The following is a 16,674-nucleotide window of genomic DNA, read 5'->3' on the forward strand; positions in this document are numbered from 1 at the left end:
TTCTCTTCACATTTGGTGGCCAAAATATTTGAGCTTCAGCTTCAGTATCTGTCCTTCCAATGAGCACTCAGGGTTGATTTCCTTTAGGATGGACTGAGTTGACCTCCTTGCAGTCCAGGGGACTCGTAAGAGTCTTCTCCAGCACCACAGTTCGAAAGCATCAATTCTTCGGCGCTCAGCCTTCCTTATAGTCCAGCTCTCACAGCCATACATTACTACTGGGAAAACCATAGCTTTGATTAGACTGACCTTTGTCGGCAAGGTGATGTCACTGCTTCTTACTATGCTGTCTAGGTTTGCCATAATTTTCCTCCCAAAGAGCAAGCGTCTTTTAATTTCATGGCTATAGTCACCGTCTGCGGTGGTCTTGGAGCCCAAGAAAATAAAATCTGTCACTGCTTCCATTTCTTCCCCTTCTGTATGCCAGGAAGTGATGGGGCCAGATGCCATGATCTTCGTTTTTTGAATGTTGAGTTTCAAACCAGCTTTTGCACTCTCCACTTTCACCCTCAACAAGAGGCTCTTTAGATCCTCTTTGCTTTCTGCCATTAGGGTGGTATCATCTGCGTATCTGAGGTTGTTGATAATTCTCCCGGCAATCTTAATTCCACCTTGTGATTCCGGCATTTCTCATGATGTACTCTGCATATAAGTTAAATAAGCAGGGTGACAATATGCAGCCTTGTCATACTGCTTTCCCAATTTTGCACCAGTCAGTTGTTCCATGTCTGGTTCTTACTGTTGCTTCTTGACCCTCGTACAGGTTTCTCAGGAGACAGGTAAGGTGGTCTGGTACTCCCATCTCTTCAAGAATTTGCCACAGTTTGTTGTGATCCACACAATCAAAGGCTTTAGCATAGTCAGTGAAGCAGAAATAGACGTTTTTCTGGAATTCTCTTGTGTTCTCCATGATCCAGCAAATGTTGGCAATTTGATCTCTAGTTCCTCTGCCTCTTCAAAACCCCGCTTGTACTTCCGGTAGTTCTCGGTTCACATACTGCTGAAGCCTAGCTTGTAGGATTTTGAGCATAACCTTGATGGCATGTGAAATGAGCGCAATTGTACGGTAGTTTGAACACTCTTTGGCATTGCCCTTCTTTGGAATTGGAATGTAAACTGACCTTTTTCAGTCTTGTGGCCACTGTTGAGTGTTCCAAATGTGTTGGCATATTGAGTGCAGCACTTCAACATCATCTTTTAGGATTTTAAATAGCTCAGCTGGAATACTGTCATCTCTGCTAGCTTTGTTGTTAGTAATGCTTCCTAAGGCCCACTTGACTTCACTCTCTAGGATGTCCAGCTGAAGTTCAGTGACCGCACTGTCATGGCTATCAGGGACATTCAGATCTTTCCTGTAGAGTTCTTCTGTGTATTCTTTCCACCTCTTCTTAATCTCCTCTGCTTCTGTTAGGACCCTGCCTTCTTTGTCCTTTATCATGCCCGTCTTTGCACAAAACATTCCCTTGAGATCTCCAGTTTTCTTGAAAAGATCTCTAGTCTTTCCGGTTCTATTGTTTTCCTCGATTTCTTTGCATTGTTCATTTAAGAAGGCCTTCTTGTCTCTCCTTGCTATTCTCTGGTATGACCTAAATCATATCCCTTATGAATATACAGTGGAGGTGATGAATAGATCTGCATTCAGTTGGGTATATCTTCCCCTTTCTCCTTTGCTTTTCGCTTCCCTTCTTTCGTGAGCTACTTGTAAAGCCTCATCAGACAGCCACGTTGCTTTCTTGCATTTCTTTTTCTTTGGGATGGATTGAGTTGCTGCCTCCTGAACAATATTACAGACCTCCGGCCATAGTTCCTCAGGCACTCTGTCTATCAGGTGTAATCCCTTAAATCTATTTGTCACCTCCACTGTATATTCATAAGGGTTATGATTTAGGTCATACCTGAATGGTTTAGTGGTTTCCCCTACGTTCTTCAATTTAAGCCGAAATTTTGCAAGAAGCAGCTCATGATCTGAGCCACAGTCAGCTCCAGGTCTTGTTTTTACTGACTGTATAAAGCTTCTCCATCTTTGGCTGCAAAGGACATAATCAATCTGATTTCGATATTGACCATCTGGTGATGTCCATGTGTAGAGTCGCCTCTTGTGCTGTTGGAAAAGCGTGTTTGCTATGATCAGTGTGTTCTCTTGGCAAAACTCTGTTAGCCTTTGTCCTGCTTCATTTTGTACACCAAGGCCATGCTTGCCTGTTATCCCAGTGATTTCTTGACTTCCTACTTTAGCATTCCAATTCCCTTTGATGAAAAGGACATCTTTTTTTGGTGTTAGTTCTAGAAGGTGTTGTAGGTCTTCATAGAACCGATCAACCTCAGCTTCTTCGGCCTCAGTGGTTGGGGCATAGACCTGAATTACTGTGATGTTGAATGGTTTGCCTTGGATTCGTACTGAGATCATTCTATCGTTTTTAAGATTGTACCCCAGTACTGCTTTTCCCACCCTTTTGTTGACTATGAGTGCTACTCCATTTCTTCTAAGGGATTCTTGCCCACACTAGTAGATATAATGGTCACCTGAATTAAATTCGCCCATTCCTGTCCATTTTAGTTCGCTGATTCCCAGGATGTCGATGTTCAATCTTGCCATCTCATGTTTGACCACCTCCAGCTTACCTTGATTCATTGATCTGACATTCCAGGTTCCGAAACAATATTGTTCTTTACAGCATCGGACTTTCTTTTCACCACCAGACACATCCACAGCTGAGTGTCCTTTCGGCTTTGGCCCAGCCACTTCACTCTTTCTGGCGCTACTTGGAAATACCCTCTGCTCTTCCCCAGTAGTATATTGGACACCTTCTGACCTGAGGGGCTCATCTTCCAGCGTCATCTCTTGTAGCCTTGTGCTACGTTCCATGGGGTTTTCTTGGCAAGAGTACTGGAATGGGTTGCCATTTCCTTCTCCATTGGACCACATTTTGTCAGAACTGTCTGCCATGACCTGTCCGTCTTGGGTGGCCCTGCACAGCATAGCTTATGGCTTCACTGAGTTATGCAAGCCCCTTCGCCACAACAAGTTAGTAATCCATGAAGGGGCAAATTTCAAATACCATTCTCCTTAAAAGTTATACCTATAACATTGGCAATATTACAGTTCAGTACAGCATAGATAATCAACCTTACATTTCAATATCATATCATCAGTCCTATAGCAAGGAAGCAGGCCTACAATTCATTTCCAGTAACCATATATTGCCCTTCAGTTAACATATAGTAGTAGAGCTTAACAATTTAACCAGCCAAAAATATTACTAACCAGTCTCATAATAATGATAGTAATAATAATAAAAAGGAAGGAAATTAGAAAGGATAAATAATAATAACAAATCACTAATAAATTTTATATTGTTATATAATAATAAAGCTTAAAATCAACCTTACAACAATCACTAATGTATTTTGGACTAGATATGTAAATGAGTGTGCACACTTCTATACACCCTCAAACAGTAAATTTAAGTACAGTATATTATATCCATTTAAAGAGGGGCCAAAGGCTTTTCCATTGATTTGCCTGGGGGGAGTGTGAGATTCATCAGAAGAACTGCCCTTAACGTTGCCTTATTCATCCTCTGGAACGTATGGGTGAACTTGTGAGTGCTGGGCCTAGCTGGGCTTTGAACTTGGTCTTCCCAGCCCTGTGTCCTAGGCAGACCTGGCTCTCTTTCTTGACTTGTGTTGGACCCACCAGAATCATCCACTTGTCCTTGCGTTTCACCTGAGCTGTATCTAAGGCCGCTCACTTCCCTTTGGCTGTTTGTCTCCTCCTTCCAGGTGAGGACGGGGCAGTTCCACCGGCGGCTGTGGCGTTCGACCCGGCGCATCTCCCAGGTGTCATCCGGCGAGACAGAATACAATCCAACGGAGTCCAAATAAGTGACTTGGGTCAGCTTCAATTCTCCCGTTGCCTTGCAGCACGTCTGCCGCATAGGACACCGGATCTGTCCAGCCTCACCTGCTAGCGGCATTTCCAGCCCTGCTGTTCCAGCAGCAGACAGCCTGTTGCTGTCTGAGGGCCTCTTTGCGTTGCCCCAGGAGTGTGGCATTCCGCAGATTTCGTGCACGGAAACTGCCTAGAGGACTCCTTTGCAAGCCAGAGGTCTATGCACATCTGGAACAGCTTTCCGAGTGCAGTGTGCACAGAACAGTTGCAGGGGAGGGCTTTCTAGAATCTATCCGGCTGTTCCTGATTATGATTATGATTATTACTATTATTATTATTATTTGATTCCTGTGGAGCTTGAAGTGGCAAATGTTTGTATGGGTCGTCTTACACTGGAAGAAGAGAGAGGACTGTGTGAAGCAAGTGGGCGGGCCTGCCACTCACCGGAAGGGGGGGGGGGACATGCAGTTGACACACCAGCCTTGAGACGGCACTCTGGTTTTTCTCCAATGGCCTTAAGCAGACCCTTTGTTGCACTGCGTCAAGGACTTGCACCAAAACCATGGACTGCTGCTTTCATTTGCCCAGCCAGGAGATCAGTCCACTTGCTCTGTGAGAAAGCTTTAATGGCGGGCTGAAATGTATCACTAGAGGAAGAGTCTCTTTGTTCGTTCTCAAGCTGGGAATGGAGCGCGGGGGGGGGGGGTGCTCTCTACTAGGCAGAGAACTAAGGCAGGGCAGCAAAACCCGCAAGCATTAAGCCAGAGTGCGTGGCACATACACAGGCGTGTCTCACCCCAGGACCCAAATCTACACTGTGGTTTGGAAAGAAAGATGGTTTGTTTCCCCCCAAAGTCTGACGTGCTCTGGGGACAGGCTTGCTTAGTATTGGTGGCCCCCCAAGGGGGCTTGTTGACTCTTGGAGGAGGGGCATGAAATGTCTGGCTTTACCGTGCCTCTGGATGGGGAGCTCCATTATGGGCTCCACGGGTGTCTTCACCAGCAATAAAACCCTGCCACTCAGTAGCCTTGTTGTCTATCCAACCTTGCCTAACAGCCCTTTATTTTGTGAGGCTTTAAAAGGCTTGGGAGGAGCAGGCAGAGCCGCTCGATCAGGGAGCCGGCAGTTGCCCGAGATGCTGGGCCACACCCCTGAAACCCATTCCTCTCTTAAGCACCTTTGGATAACCAAAACAACACAGCGCTGGACCCGTTGGGTGTTTTAAGGCTACCTAGAAGAGATTCTTCGTGTCAGCTATCTACAGGAAAGGTTCCGGGCTTTTTGTGCCAGTTTCAAGGGATGAGCTATTTTGGCCCTGTTCCCCAGATCTTCCCTAGCTCAGTTGCAGCAAATGTTGAAACAGCGTTCTTGTTGTTGCTGTTTTCTCCAACCATACCAAGGAATCAGTCTGTGCTTCAGGTCCTTATCTTGCTGATTGAGGGCTGGGGCAGAGAATAAAGCAGAGAGATCTTGACTTGATGGGATAGATAGAATGAGAGTCGGTTTAGCTCTGGAATCATCGGTTTCCCTGGATCTACAGAGACACTTCTGTTAAGTTGCATATAACTTAAAGTAAATTTCCCTTGTGGTCCAACTTTGAGAAACTAACTGGTATTTGTCAAGATAGACAAAGTTCCACAAAGGTTGTTCCCTTTGTGGAACAACCTGCATGTTGCATGTTTTACAGTCGCAGGAGACACCACCATCGTGTTGGGGGTGGGGGAACGGGCGATTCAGAGATAATGGAAAATTGCTGTGATGGACCTCAAGAGGTGAAATCCTAACAGTGATTTAGTGCAAAAAAGAGCAGAATGCTGGTCTTGTCTCTTGCCTCCCCCAGCTTTCCCCTTACTTGATCTGGCTGGCTAACTCTGTTTCACTCCTGTGACTCCTCATGTTTTGAAATGCACCCTCCAAAGCCAAGAACAAAGGCCTGCACAAGGCTAGTGAAAGTGTTCTCCATAGCCTTTCTTCCAGTTACTCTACCTTTCTGGTGTTTACACCCATGTGTTCATCTTACACTTGGATGGAGGACACGGAACTTGTTGGACAAAATAGCACCTCCAAACCCCGTATTCAGTTTTAACCTTGTACAGCGTGAAGACTTCAAATCCTTCCTTCCATCACACATGGCCTGCCACTCACCAAAAGAGTTTTTGAGTTCAGAGAAGATGGGGATGGTTGGAGGCTCAACCTCTGTTATCTTCTGCCTTGGTTCCATCTCCATGGTCATATAGGCCACGTTGATATGCCAGGATTGCATTTCCAGAAGGCTGAAGAGAATACGGGGGTCCTCAGCTCCATCTCTGTGTAGCTTCTTTCAGCATGTCATCATGTCGTTGTCTCCACCATACGGTGAACACTTTGCCACTGCAGTTCTGCTTCAAAGAGCTGGGCTTTCTTTGAAAGCCCTTAGTGGATCGCCCATGGAAAGCAAACCCATCCTTTTCCCTCTAGCAACAGTGGTTTTGCTTTTACTCTCCATGGTTTGTATGCCATGTGTTCAGGCTTAGTCCTCTGTTAACATTGACTGTTACAATGGGGAGAAAAGGCGAGAAAGAGAAAGCAGCCGCCACTGTGGTTGGTTGCAGGCATAGTTGTCTTGCTTGATTTTCATGGAAAGGGGAAGCAAATGGTGGACCCTCCCTCCTTCCTTTCTTTACCCAGTCATTGATGATGGCTTTGAACCGTCTTGGAATTGCCAAAGGGACACCCAATTGCTTTGGGACACCTCTGTTCCACTGGAGTTCCTCCCAGCAGGGTGGGAACGCATAGGAGGTATTTGGCTGCTTGCTGCATCCCAGTGAAAGACCCATCTGCTGATAGGTTTGAAGCAATGCACTGTGAATCTTGAAACTCCATTGGGGGGGAGGTGGGGGGGGGATATGTTGCACTGGATTGTTGACCACAGATGGTTCTAGCTAGAAAATCCCTTCGTCTTGTAACATTCCCTGCCTTCCACGTAGGGTCATCCTTCCACGTAGAGGGACAACTTGCATTCATACAATAGGCACTTACCACTCTCTTTCCTCTTTCGTAAAAAGATGACCTCAGCTCTTAAAGCAATGACCTCTGAGACCTTCTCCCCCCACCTTTCCTAAAAATAATAATTCCTGGGTGAAGACCAAGTTCCAAGAACACCTAGTGCAATATTTTCATTTTGTAGAGGGGGAAAAGATTATTTTCCAACTGTCCTGCTGTGTCACTGTTTTCTGTGTACATAATTATATGTAGATATACAAAAACAGGTTTTGTAACTTTTATGAATAATGTCGATACAAACTTTTCTACTTTCTTTTTGTTTTTTGTATTTAACGGGGTCGTGGGTGGGGAGTTGCTTTGTGAGCTTTTCGGACTCCCGCTGGTTTTGAGAGAGCAAGGAGTGAATATCCAAGTCTTAATGTGGATTTGTCTTTTGTTTGGCATGGGAATTTTAAGAGGGGACTGCAGTGTAATCCTTCCAGTGTCTAACAAATGCTTCCCTAGAAGGGCTGCTTGCTGGTTAAACCATTCCTGTCCTCCAGTAGTCCTCCTTATCCTGTCCCTTCACTTTGCTCTTAAAATATTTTGATTTTTAGCTGCTGTCCCCAACCTGGTGCCTTCCAGATGTGTTGCACTGCAAATCCCATCGTTCCCAGGGAGTTGTAGTCCCAACACAGCTGGAGGGCACCAGGTTGGGGAAGCGCTGCCTTTTGGGGTTAAAGAAAGATTGGGGTTCGTTTGTTTTGGGGTGTGTGTGTGTGTGTGTGTTTAAAAATCTGTACTGACACTTCTGAGTGACAACACTTGACCAGTTCTTTGAGGCCAAGCTGGAACGGGTTCCATATATAGGTTGGAAGATGGTGGCTTTTGGGTCACAGGCTTTTTGGGCTTCTATCAGATGACACTTGACTGCATTCCTACCAAGTCACATAAGTTAAAATAACCATTCCTCTAAGATTGGATTGTTCCAGTGCTATAGCACCACTTGGATCTTGCCATGCGCTAAGGGAGGAAACAAAGTTACATATAGCCTGTTCTTCAAAAGGCTCTCTGTGCAGTCACAAAGCCCCCATCACCACCACCATGATTGAAACTCCTATTGCTACCACCACCTTCTCTGCTGTACAAGCTTGTCTAGTGGCAGAACTGCACCTTGGTAGCATTACAAAGGGACTAACTTTGCAGGTGAGGCACCGCCAGTCAGAAGCGGAGGGGCTCATGCTCCAATTCCTATAATGTTGACCACTGCATGCACAGATCCTTGCACAGAAAGTCACTTGAAGGGCCATAGTTCCAGACAAGTGCAACTCTTGTTTTACGTTTGGGGCATTCATACCTTTCCCCCATGACGTCAACGTGCAACTGAAGCTAAAACCAGTTTTGCTTTCTGATGTGCAACGACAGAGCCTCCATGTGGGTCGCAGGACACAGAGCAGGAGCCTGGGAGGGGAAGAGTCAGAAGCTGTAAAGAACATAGTGTGCGGTGTTGTTCCCCAGCATCTGGACTGATTTCTATGGAACTTCTTCCTTTTCAGAACCAAGACAGAGGCTGCAGAGACAGGCCACATTTTCTGTGTTAAGGGCAGATTTGCATCAGTGTTCACTTGCAAACTGTAATTAAACATGGCCACATAGCAAAGTCACCACTGATTGCTTCCATCACTTGTTGGGCTCCCAATTGGTGTGCAATGCTATGGATGTGCTGAGAGGGCCATGTGAATTACCCCTTACACTGTGTAGTGTTGAGACCCCCCCAAAAGGGCATCCAGTTAGGGAAGACCGGAGAGACAGGACAAATCCACATTAGACTCTACTCTCAGGAAAATCTATATGAAGCCAAGGGTTGAATCTGTCCATAGCTCTTCCCGAAAGGAAATAAATAAAGCACAATCTGAACTTTTAAATTAAAAAAGTGTATGCCTTAAACTTGAAATTGACTGCCTGCCTTCAACTGTATTGGGCGTGCCACACAGAACCGATGATATCTTGTTCATGTGACTTTAAATAAACTTTTAAAAACTAGCATCCTGTGCAGTCTTTGTCTTCCCCTGTTCTTTCCCCATCCTGAATTTTAGGTCACAGTCCTGCAGGGCGTTCTCTTGCACAAGCCCCATTGAAATGAGCCATGCTCCTACATGCAGCTCCTGTGGGGGGGGGGGGCACTGAGCTTCCTACCATATGTGCCCAAACTGTGGTAATCTTTGGGGGAAATGTCAAGTCCTTGAGCACCAGCCGCAAGTAGCTTATTGCATGGGGCTGAGAGGCAGAAGACAGGAGTTCCAGCCCCGCCAGGGGGAAGGGGGGAACATGCCCCCAATCACCCTTTCCTCCATTAGAGGTTTTTAAGTAGTGGCTAGATGGCCACCTTTCTGGGACGCTGCAGCAGCGGTTTTCCAGCATTGTCGGGGGGTGGGGGCTAAATGAATTTTGAGATCCTTTCCCACTCTGATTCTATAGAAGCACAGGGGAGGGGCAACAGCTCAGTGGTAATCCGTAGAGGCTGGCAGCTCCAATGTCAGTGGGCGGTGAATCTGCTCCAGGTTTCAGTCAGAACCAGTCAGAACTCTAAAGGAGCTCTCCAAGGTGCAAGAAGCAAGAGTGGGAGGATTCTGTTGAACTCCTGTCCTCTTTGTGGGTCTCCCACAGGCAGCTGGTTGGCCCCTATGTGAACAGAATGCTGGACTAGATGGACCTTTCGTCTCATCCAGCATGGCTCCTCTTATGTGCTTATGTTGAATTTCATAGCACTATGGACCTTTGGTCTGATCCAGCCTTGGTCCTCTTATGTTCTTACGTTGAATTTCATAGCACTATGGACCTTTGGTCTGATCCAGCCTTGGTCCTCCTATGTTCTTATCTTGAATTTCATAGCACTGTGGTCACTGTTTCCAGTCAGTTCCACAGCACTTAAGTCTGGCACTAGGTCCAGGAGTTCTGAATAAAACCCGGAACACATTCATTGCCCACTGACATCAGAGCCGCCAACCTCCACTGAGTAGAGCACAAGCTTGGCATGCAGAAGGTCCAAGGTTTGATCTCTGGCATCTCCAAACAGGGATGGGGAAACCCCTGCCAGAAACGCTGGAAATCCGCTGCTGCCAGTCAGTGTCGGCAGTACTGAGCTAGATGGACCAAGGCTCTGACTTTGTCCAAGGCAGCTTCTTATGTTCCCATGTGGTCTTGACTCTACTGCGTTGTGTATTTAACCCATTTAAACACACTTCACACCAGACCCCATGACGTCTCTGCTCCGATGCAGTTGTTCATGTCCTCGTGCAATTGTGTTAGGACTGGGAGCGGGGAGAAGAGCCTAAAGGAAAATTTTATCTATTTATTTATCGTATTTTTATCCTGCTTCTCAGCCAAAAAAGGCTCCTGGAGCGGCTTACAATCAAAGGTCCAAAAGTTGCTGCTGAGTCTCCGGTACATGAGCTGTGCTGTGGTGATCTTGTGGAGAAGCAGGGGGGCAGCTGTGTTGATGCTTTATCACCCCCTTTTTAAGTTATTTTTCTTCAAAGGCATTAGATGTGCGCTTCACAGGGCTGGTCTAAGCCAGACTTCCCCAACCTGACGCCCTCCAGATATTTTGCACTACAACTCCCATCGTCCCTGATCAGCCTTCCCTGGAGCAAGGCTGTCGTGTTTCAACCCAAGGCCCGTAGTCTTCGCTTGTGTAAAGGCTGCAGCTTCCGTGGTGGAGCGATACATTTGGAAGTGTGGGCCCAGTTAGCAGGGTCGGGCCTGGTGAGTACTTGATGCCTGGGAATACCTGGTGCTGTAGGTTTTTTATGGGCCTTCTCTTTTTAGGGCTTCTTGGCTTTGTACCTCCCAAACTGGCTGAACTTCAGGCATGCCTCATTTAGATAGTGGGTTATATCTGCTTTTAGTCCTACCTAAAGTAGGCCCATTGGAATGAATGGGACCTACAGTAGTCATGACTAACTTTATATCCCTACAGCATAGGTGCTTCAGACTCCCCTATTATAAAGACAATTTGTGTCTCTCAAACTGCTGCACTTAGGGATGTAAGAACTCACCCTAGTTCGGTTCTCCATGCACTCTGAAGCAGTGTTCCTGCTCGCTTCCCCGCCCGCAACCTGTGCTCAAGCCACCCACGAGTTTGGTGAATTCCCCAGCACTCGCCACAAACCCGTTCGGGTGAGCACTGCCATTTTCGAGCCTTTGCTTTCTAGGAAAAACAGGAAGATTAAAAAATGCGCATATTCAAATATGCACAGTTTGGAGCTGGGAAAGCTAAAAAGCACAATATTAAAGAGATTATACCTCTAATATTGCGCTTATTTAGCTTTCCCAGCTCCAAACTGTGCATATTTGAATATGTGCATTTTTAAACTTCCTGTTTTTCCTAGAAAGCAAAGGCGCGAAAATGGCAGCGCGCACCGAACAGGTTCGCGGTGAGGACTTTGGAGCACAAGCAGGCACAAGCGGTGGGGCGAACAAGGACAGCGTCTCGGCAGGCGCAGTTCAGGGGTCGCTCAACAAATTCCCGAACCCCGAACTGCACTCGCAACATCCCTAGCTGCACTATATGGAGAACTTTGACCATGGCGAGTTTGGATAGATGGATATAAAACAGCCCTGTACCTCTGATCTCACACACACCCTTTTCTGTTTCTGAGCAATAAATGCTCATCTATTTGTTACTGAGCAGATACCCTGGATGCAAGAGGCTGCCTGATATCTGTGTGGGTCTCTTAGCCTCGATCCTATACGTCTGTGCAGGAATGCCTCCCATGCGCTTGCTGCAGATGAGCATCCAAGCGCATGCATCCTTGTTCAGCACTGCACCAGGTGGGATGAGGGGAGATAAATGCTTTTTTCTCCATCTCATGGTTTTCCTTGAACCAGCAAACTGTTTGGGAAACACTCCCCACAAATGCTTGAAAAAGCATATTCCCTGAAAATACATGTTTGTGAAGAAGCAGATTGTAGTTCATGGAAGTTTCTGCCACAATCTGCCTTTACGGTCCCATAACATCTGGTAAATGAGCAGGAGATTCCAAAGCCCTGCATTGCCAACAGCAAAAAAGGCGCAACTGAAGAAAGCCTACAGCACCTGGCGTTCCCAGGCAGTCTCCCATCTAGAATCATCGAATAGCAGGGTTGGAAGGGGCCTACAAGACCATCGAGTCCAACCCCCTGCTCAATGCAGGAATCCAAGTCAGATCGAAATACTAACCAGCCCCAACCCTGCTTAACTTCAGGCGGGATCAGGTGTTTTCAGGGTGGTGTGGCTGTAGGCATTCAATATTTTCACTCGGACCCTTTTCAGTTCCTGGCTGTGCCCTTGCAATATAGGAAATGGTTTATCTGCAGAGGTCAAGAGGGCTTTCTTCCTGTGGAGCCATGCTTTTCTGCCCTGCCGCCCTAACAGTGCCTGCTGCACCCTCCAACCTCCTTGTCCTGCAGAAAGGCGGAGCCTGCTTGAACCCAGGACACACATCACAGGCATATAGGGCTGTTTTATGGCCGTCTATCCAAAGTCACTATGCTCAAGGTTCTCCTTATAGAGCAGCACTTTGAGAGACACCAAATGTCCCTCTAAGACGGGAATCCCGAAACAGCTCTGCCGTAGGGATGCAAAGTTAGTCCCATTCATTTCGATAGGTCTGCACTCAGCAGGACTACCAGTGGATACAACCCACAATCTAAAGGAGCCATTCCTGGTGGTCAGCCAGTTGGGAGGTGGAGAAGGAGCCAAGGAGCCCTGTCTTGAAAGGAGAAAGAAGTTGCTCGTGGAAAAGGCCTGCCGCACCCGGTATTCCCAGGCAGCCTCCCATCCAAGTACAAACCGGGCCGGACGCCGCTTAACGTTCACCACCAGACAGGATTGGATGCTTTCGGGGTGGTGTGGCTGTAGGCAGGGGAGAGTTTCCCTCTGGCTGCTTTCAGGTTCTGCTTGTGCTGTTGTTCACTCACAGAAATTGCGAGCAGGGTTTTCTTCCTGTTCTCAGCCATGCTCTTCTGCCCTGCTGCCCTAGCAGTGCCTGGTGCAGCCCCCGGCCTCCTTCTCTTGCAGAAAGGCAGAGGCTGCTTGAACCCGGGGCCAGGGCCTGGCAAGGGGCACCCTGCTGCTGCCCCGGAGACCTTTGTTCTGGGGCTGTTATCTCCACACCAGCTCCACAGACACGCCAAAGGGCTCCAGTTCAAGAGGGGCCAGGGATGGCACACGCTCTCTGGGGCTGCCTGCTAAGGGCATCCTAGAGGCAGCCCGGGGAGAGGGACCCTTCTCCTCAGTGGAGGCTGGTGGCTCCGATTTCGGTGGGGCTGTGCATCCATTCTTGGTTTCAAGCAGAACCAGCCAGAACTCTAAAGGAGCCACCCAAGGTGCTGAAGCCCTTTTTATGGGTAGGGTTCAGCACCTTGGGTGCCTCCGTTAGAGTTCTGGCTGGCTCTGCCTGAAACCCAGAATGGATGCACAGCCCCACCGAAATCGGAGCCACCGGCCTCCACTGCTTCCTCTCCCCTCGCCGCCAGGGCGCGGAAAGGCTCAAGGAGCCCGCGCTCTTCTCACTCCGACCTGCAGGTGGCGCTGTAAGCAGGAACAGGCTCTCCCTTTGGGAAAGAATGGAGCGCGGACGAGGCAGCAACCGAAGATTGGCGCAGACGGTGCGGGCTGCTTGCGCGTGCGCATTCCGCAGGCCTGCCGGCTCAGAGCTGCTTTGCGGCTCTTCTCCCGGGGCGGCGGCGAAGAAGCTGCGCGGGCGGGATCTCAAGCAAAGGCAAAGTTAACTCCCTCCTGCCCGGTTGGGGTTGTAGGAAACCTAGCAAGAGGCTTGGGGAGGGGGCTCTTAATGGAGGACAGGGACCCTTTGCTGCTGCTGATCGGGGCAGCAGTTGTGGGGGTACTGCTGCTGCTGGGGACACAGAAGTGTGCTTGAGGCACAGGAGCAGGGACTAGTAAAATAGCTTGAGCTTGAGGCACAGGAGCAGGGGCTAGTGAAAAAGTTGGCAACCAATGCACAAGGCAAATCCTGCCCACCCCCCAGTGTACTTACTTTTTTGCATCTATTCAGCCTACCCTGTCTTGCATCTCCATTGCTTCTTCCCCCCACCCTTTTTGGATTTTTCAATGTATGTATGTGCCTTCCTCCCTCTGTATTGAATTTGGGTCTGGTCGGTGCTTGGAGGGGAGATTACCTGGGATCCACATGTAGTCACCTTGAGTACCATGATGGAAGAAAAGTGGGATATAAATGTAAATAAATGATCGAGAGCTGCCAAGTCCGTGGCATTTAATCCTAGGCTAAAGTTTTTTCTTGTATTGCCCTAGAACTTTTAAACTTCATATTACGGTGTGGCTTCCGCACGGTGGTTTAGCTCGAAAAAATCTTTATTTTATTGTTCCCGACTCTGTTCCAGTTGACAATTGTTGCAAGGTTTTAATCTCTTGATCTCTGTTTCAAAGTGATTTGTTTTGTTTCCTTCTTGTGTCTTCTTTCCTGCTTCTTCGTTTGTCTTGCTGTAACTGTGATTTTTAATCTTTTTTTTTTTTTTAACTCTGTGAGTCCCACAGAGAACTCTTGTTATTGGGTGGCTGATAAATTGAATAAATAAATACAAATAAATAAGGGTTCAATCCTATACATGTTTAGACAGGAAAAATGTCCTACAAATCCCAGCATGCCCCAGCCAGCCATGCTGGCTGGGGCATGCTGGGATTTGTAGGACATTTTTCCTGTCTAAAAGTGTATAGGATTGCGCCCCAAATCAGGGTTTCTTTTTTAAAACCTCCACTTCTCCTCCCCCCCTCCCCACAGCCCAGATTTGGGGTGGGGGCGGTATCTCGGCAGCAGCTTCCAGAGTTCTTCCTACCTCTGTGACCCATTGAGCAGTTTCAGGAAGAAGAAGCTTGCCAAATCTGTCAGCTGGAACAGTCCGTGGCCAGTAGTCGTGTGCAAGAATTGGAGTTTTTTGCATGCTTAATAATTTTGGGAGCCTTTTGGGTGTGTGACAAATCCAGGATCACAGCCAGAGCGGGTACTGTGCCAACAGCCTTCTGGAGCATAGCCCAGCCTCCTGTCATATGAACTCCGCCGTACCAATCACCGATGATCTCTGCATTTCAGAACTGGATTTTACCCCTGCCTGAGAGGAGCTGGAACTGAGCAAGAGCAGCTGCGCAAAGAGGTATTCTTCTTTTTCCAAGTTAAGATTTTGTCCTGTTTTCTTACACGTGCCGAGACAAAAAGACATGGCCAAAGCTGACATTTCTTTTGTCCTGCTTTACTGCTGTTGTTCAGTCGTTCAGTCGTGTCCGACTCTTCGTGACCCCATGGACCATAGCACGCCAGGCCTTCCTGTCCTCCGCTCTCTCCCGGAGCGTGCTCAAGTTCATATTCATTGCATCCGTGATGCTATCTAGCCATCTCATCCTCTGCCGTCCCCTTCTCCTTTCGCCTTCAGTCTTTCCCAGCATCAGGGTCTATTCCAGAGAGTTTTCTCTTCGCATTAGGTGGCCAAAATATTTGAGCTTCAGCTTCAGTATCTGTCCTTCCAATGAGCACTCAGGGTTGATTTCCTTTAGGATGGACTGATCTGACCTCCTTGCAGTCCAGGGCACTCGTAAGAGTCTTCTCCAGCACCACAGTTCGAAAGCATCAATTCTTCGGCGCTCAGCCTTCCTTATAGTCCAGCTCTCACAGCCATACATTACTACTGGGAAAACCATAGCTTTGATTAGACGGACCTTTGTCGGCAAGGTGATGTCTCTGCTTCTTACTATGCTGTCTAGGTTGGCCATAGCTTTCCTCCCAAGGAGCAAGCGTCTTTTAATTTAATGGCTACAGTCACCATCTGCAGTGATCTTGAAGCCCAAGAAAATAAAATCTGTCACTGCTTCCATTTCTTCCCCTTCCATATGCCATGAAGTGATGGGGCCAGATGCCATGATCTTCGTTTTTTGAATGTTGAGTTTCAAACCAGCTTTTGCACTCTCCACTTTCACCCTCAACAAGAGGCTCTTTAGATCCTCTTCGCTTTCTGCCATTAGGGTGGTATCGTCTGCGTATCTGAGGTTGTTGATAATTCTCCTGGCAATCTTAATTCCGACCTGTGATTCATCCAACCCGGCATTTCTCATGATGTACTCTGCATATAAGTTAAATGAGCAGGGCGACAATATGCAGCCTTGTCGTACTCCTTTCCCAATTTTGAACCAGTCGGTTGTTCCATGTCTGGTTCTTACTATTCATCACCTCCACTGTATATTCATAAGGGATATGATTTAGGTCATACCTGAATGGTTTAGCGGTTTTCCCTGCGTTCTTCAATTTAAGCTGGAATTTTGAGAGAAGCAGCTCATGATCTGAGCCACAGTCAGCTCCAGGTCTTGTTTTTACTGACTGTATAGAGCTTCTCCATCTTTGGCTGCAAAGGACATAATCAATCTGATTTCAGTATTGACTATCTGGTGATGTCCATGTGTAGAGTCGCCTCTTGTGCTGTTGGAAAAGGGTGTTTGCTATGATCAGCGTGTTCTCTTGGCAAAACTCTATTAGCTTTTGTCCTGCTTCATTTTGTACACCAAGGCCATGCTTGCCTGTTATCCCGGTGATTTCTTGACTTCCGACTTTAGCATTCCAATCCCCTATGATGAAGAGGACATCTTTTTTTGGTGTTAGTTCTAGAAGGTGTTGGAGGTCTTCATAGAACCGATCAACCTCAGCTTCTTCAGCCTCAGTGGTTGGGGCATAGACTTGAATTACTGTGATGTTGAATGGTTTGCCTTGGATTCGTACTGAGATCATTCTGTCGTTTTTGAGATTGTACCCCAGTA

At 47.4% G+C, this 16,674-nt stretch overlaps 2 protein-coding genes across 14 annotated transcripts in view; both read left to right on the forward strand.

Moving 5' to 3' along the window:
• NBEAL2 (neurobeachin like 2) overlaps positions 1–8,897 on the forward strand; it is a 190,276-nt gene extending 181,379 nt beyond the window's left edge. For all 8 annotated transcript variants that reach the window (XM_084859500.1, XM_084859499.1, XM_084859498.1 and 5 more), the window contains one exon: positions 3,784–8,897. In XM_084859500.1, coding sequence (XP_084715626.1) covers positions 3,784–3,885 — 102 coding nt within the window. In that variant the 3' untranslated portion in view covers positions 3,886–8,897. The remainder of the gene's footprint in view (positions 1–3,783) is intronic.
• Positions 8,898–12,545: 3,648 nt separating this feature from the next.
• The window catches only part of LOC146345265 (D-serine dehydratase-like), a 36,676-nt gene continuing 32,547 nt past the window's right edge, over positions 12,546–16,674 (forward strand). The window contains exons 1-2 of one of the 6 annotated variants that reach the window (XM_084859508.1): positions 12,546–12,654; positions 14,966–15,026. Coding sequence is in view for 3 of the 6 variants with exons in the window: in XM_084859504.1 (XP_084715630.1) it covers positions 13,464–13,618; positions 14,966–15,026 (216 nt within the window). In the remaining 3 variants the exon portion in view is untranslated. Of the gene's footprint in view, positions 12,655–13,455; positions 14,095–14,965; positions 15,027–16,674 lie in introns of those variants that run through there. The other 5 variants (XM_084859504.1, XM_084859507.1, XM_084859509.1 and 2 more) reach the window with 5 other exon arrangements.

The sequence above is a fragment of the Heloderma suspectum genome, chromosome 5 (genome assembly GCF_057233095.1).
Source record: "Heloderma suspectum isolate Gila_16-S chromosome 5, 16-S_ref, whole genome shotgun sequence".
Lineage (NCBI taxonomy): Eukaryota > Metazoa > Chordata > Lepidosauria > Squamata > Helodermatidae > Heloderma > Heloderma suspectum.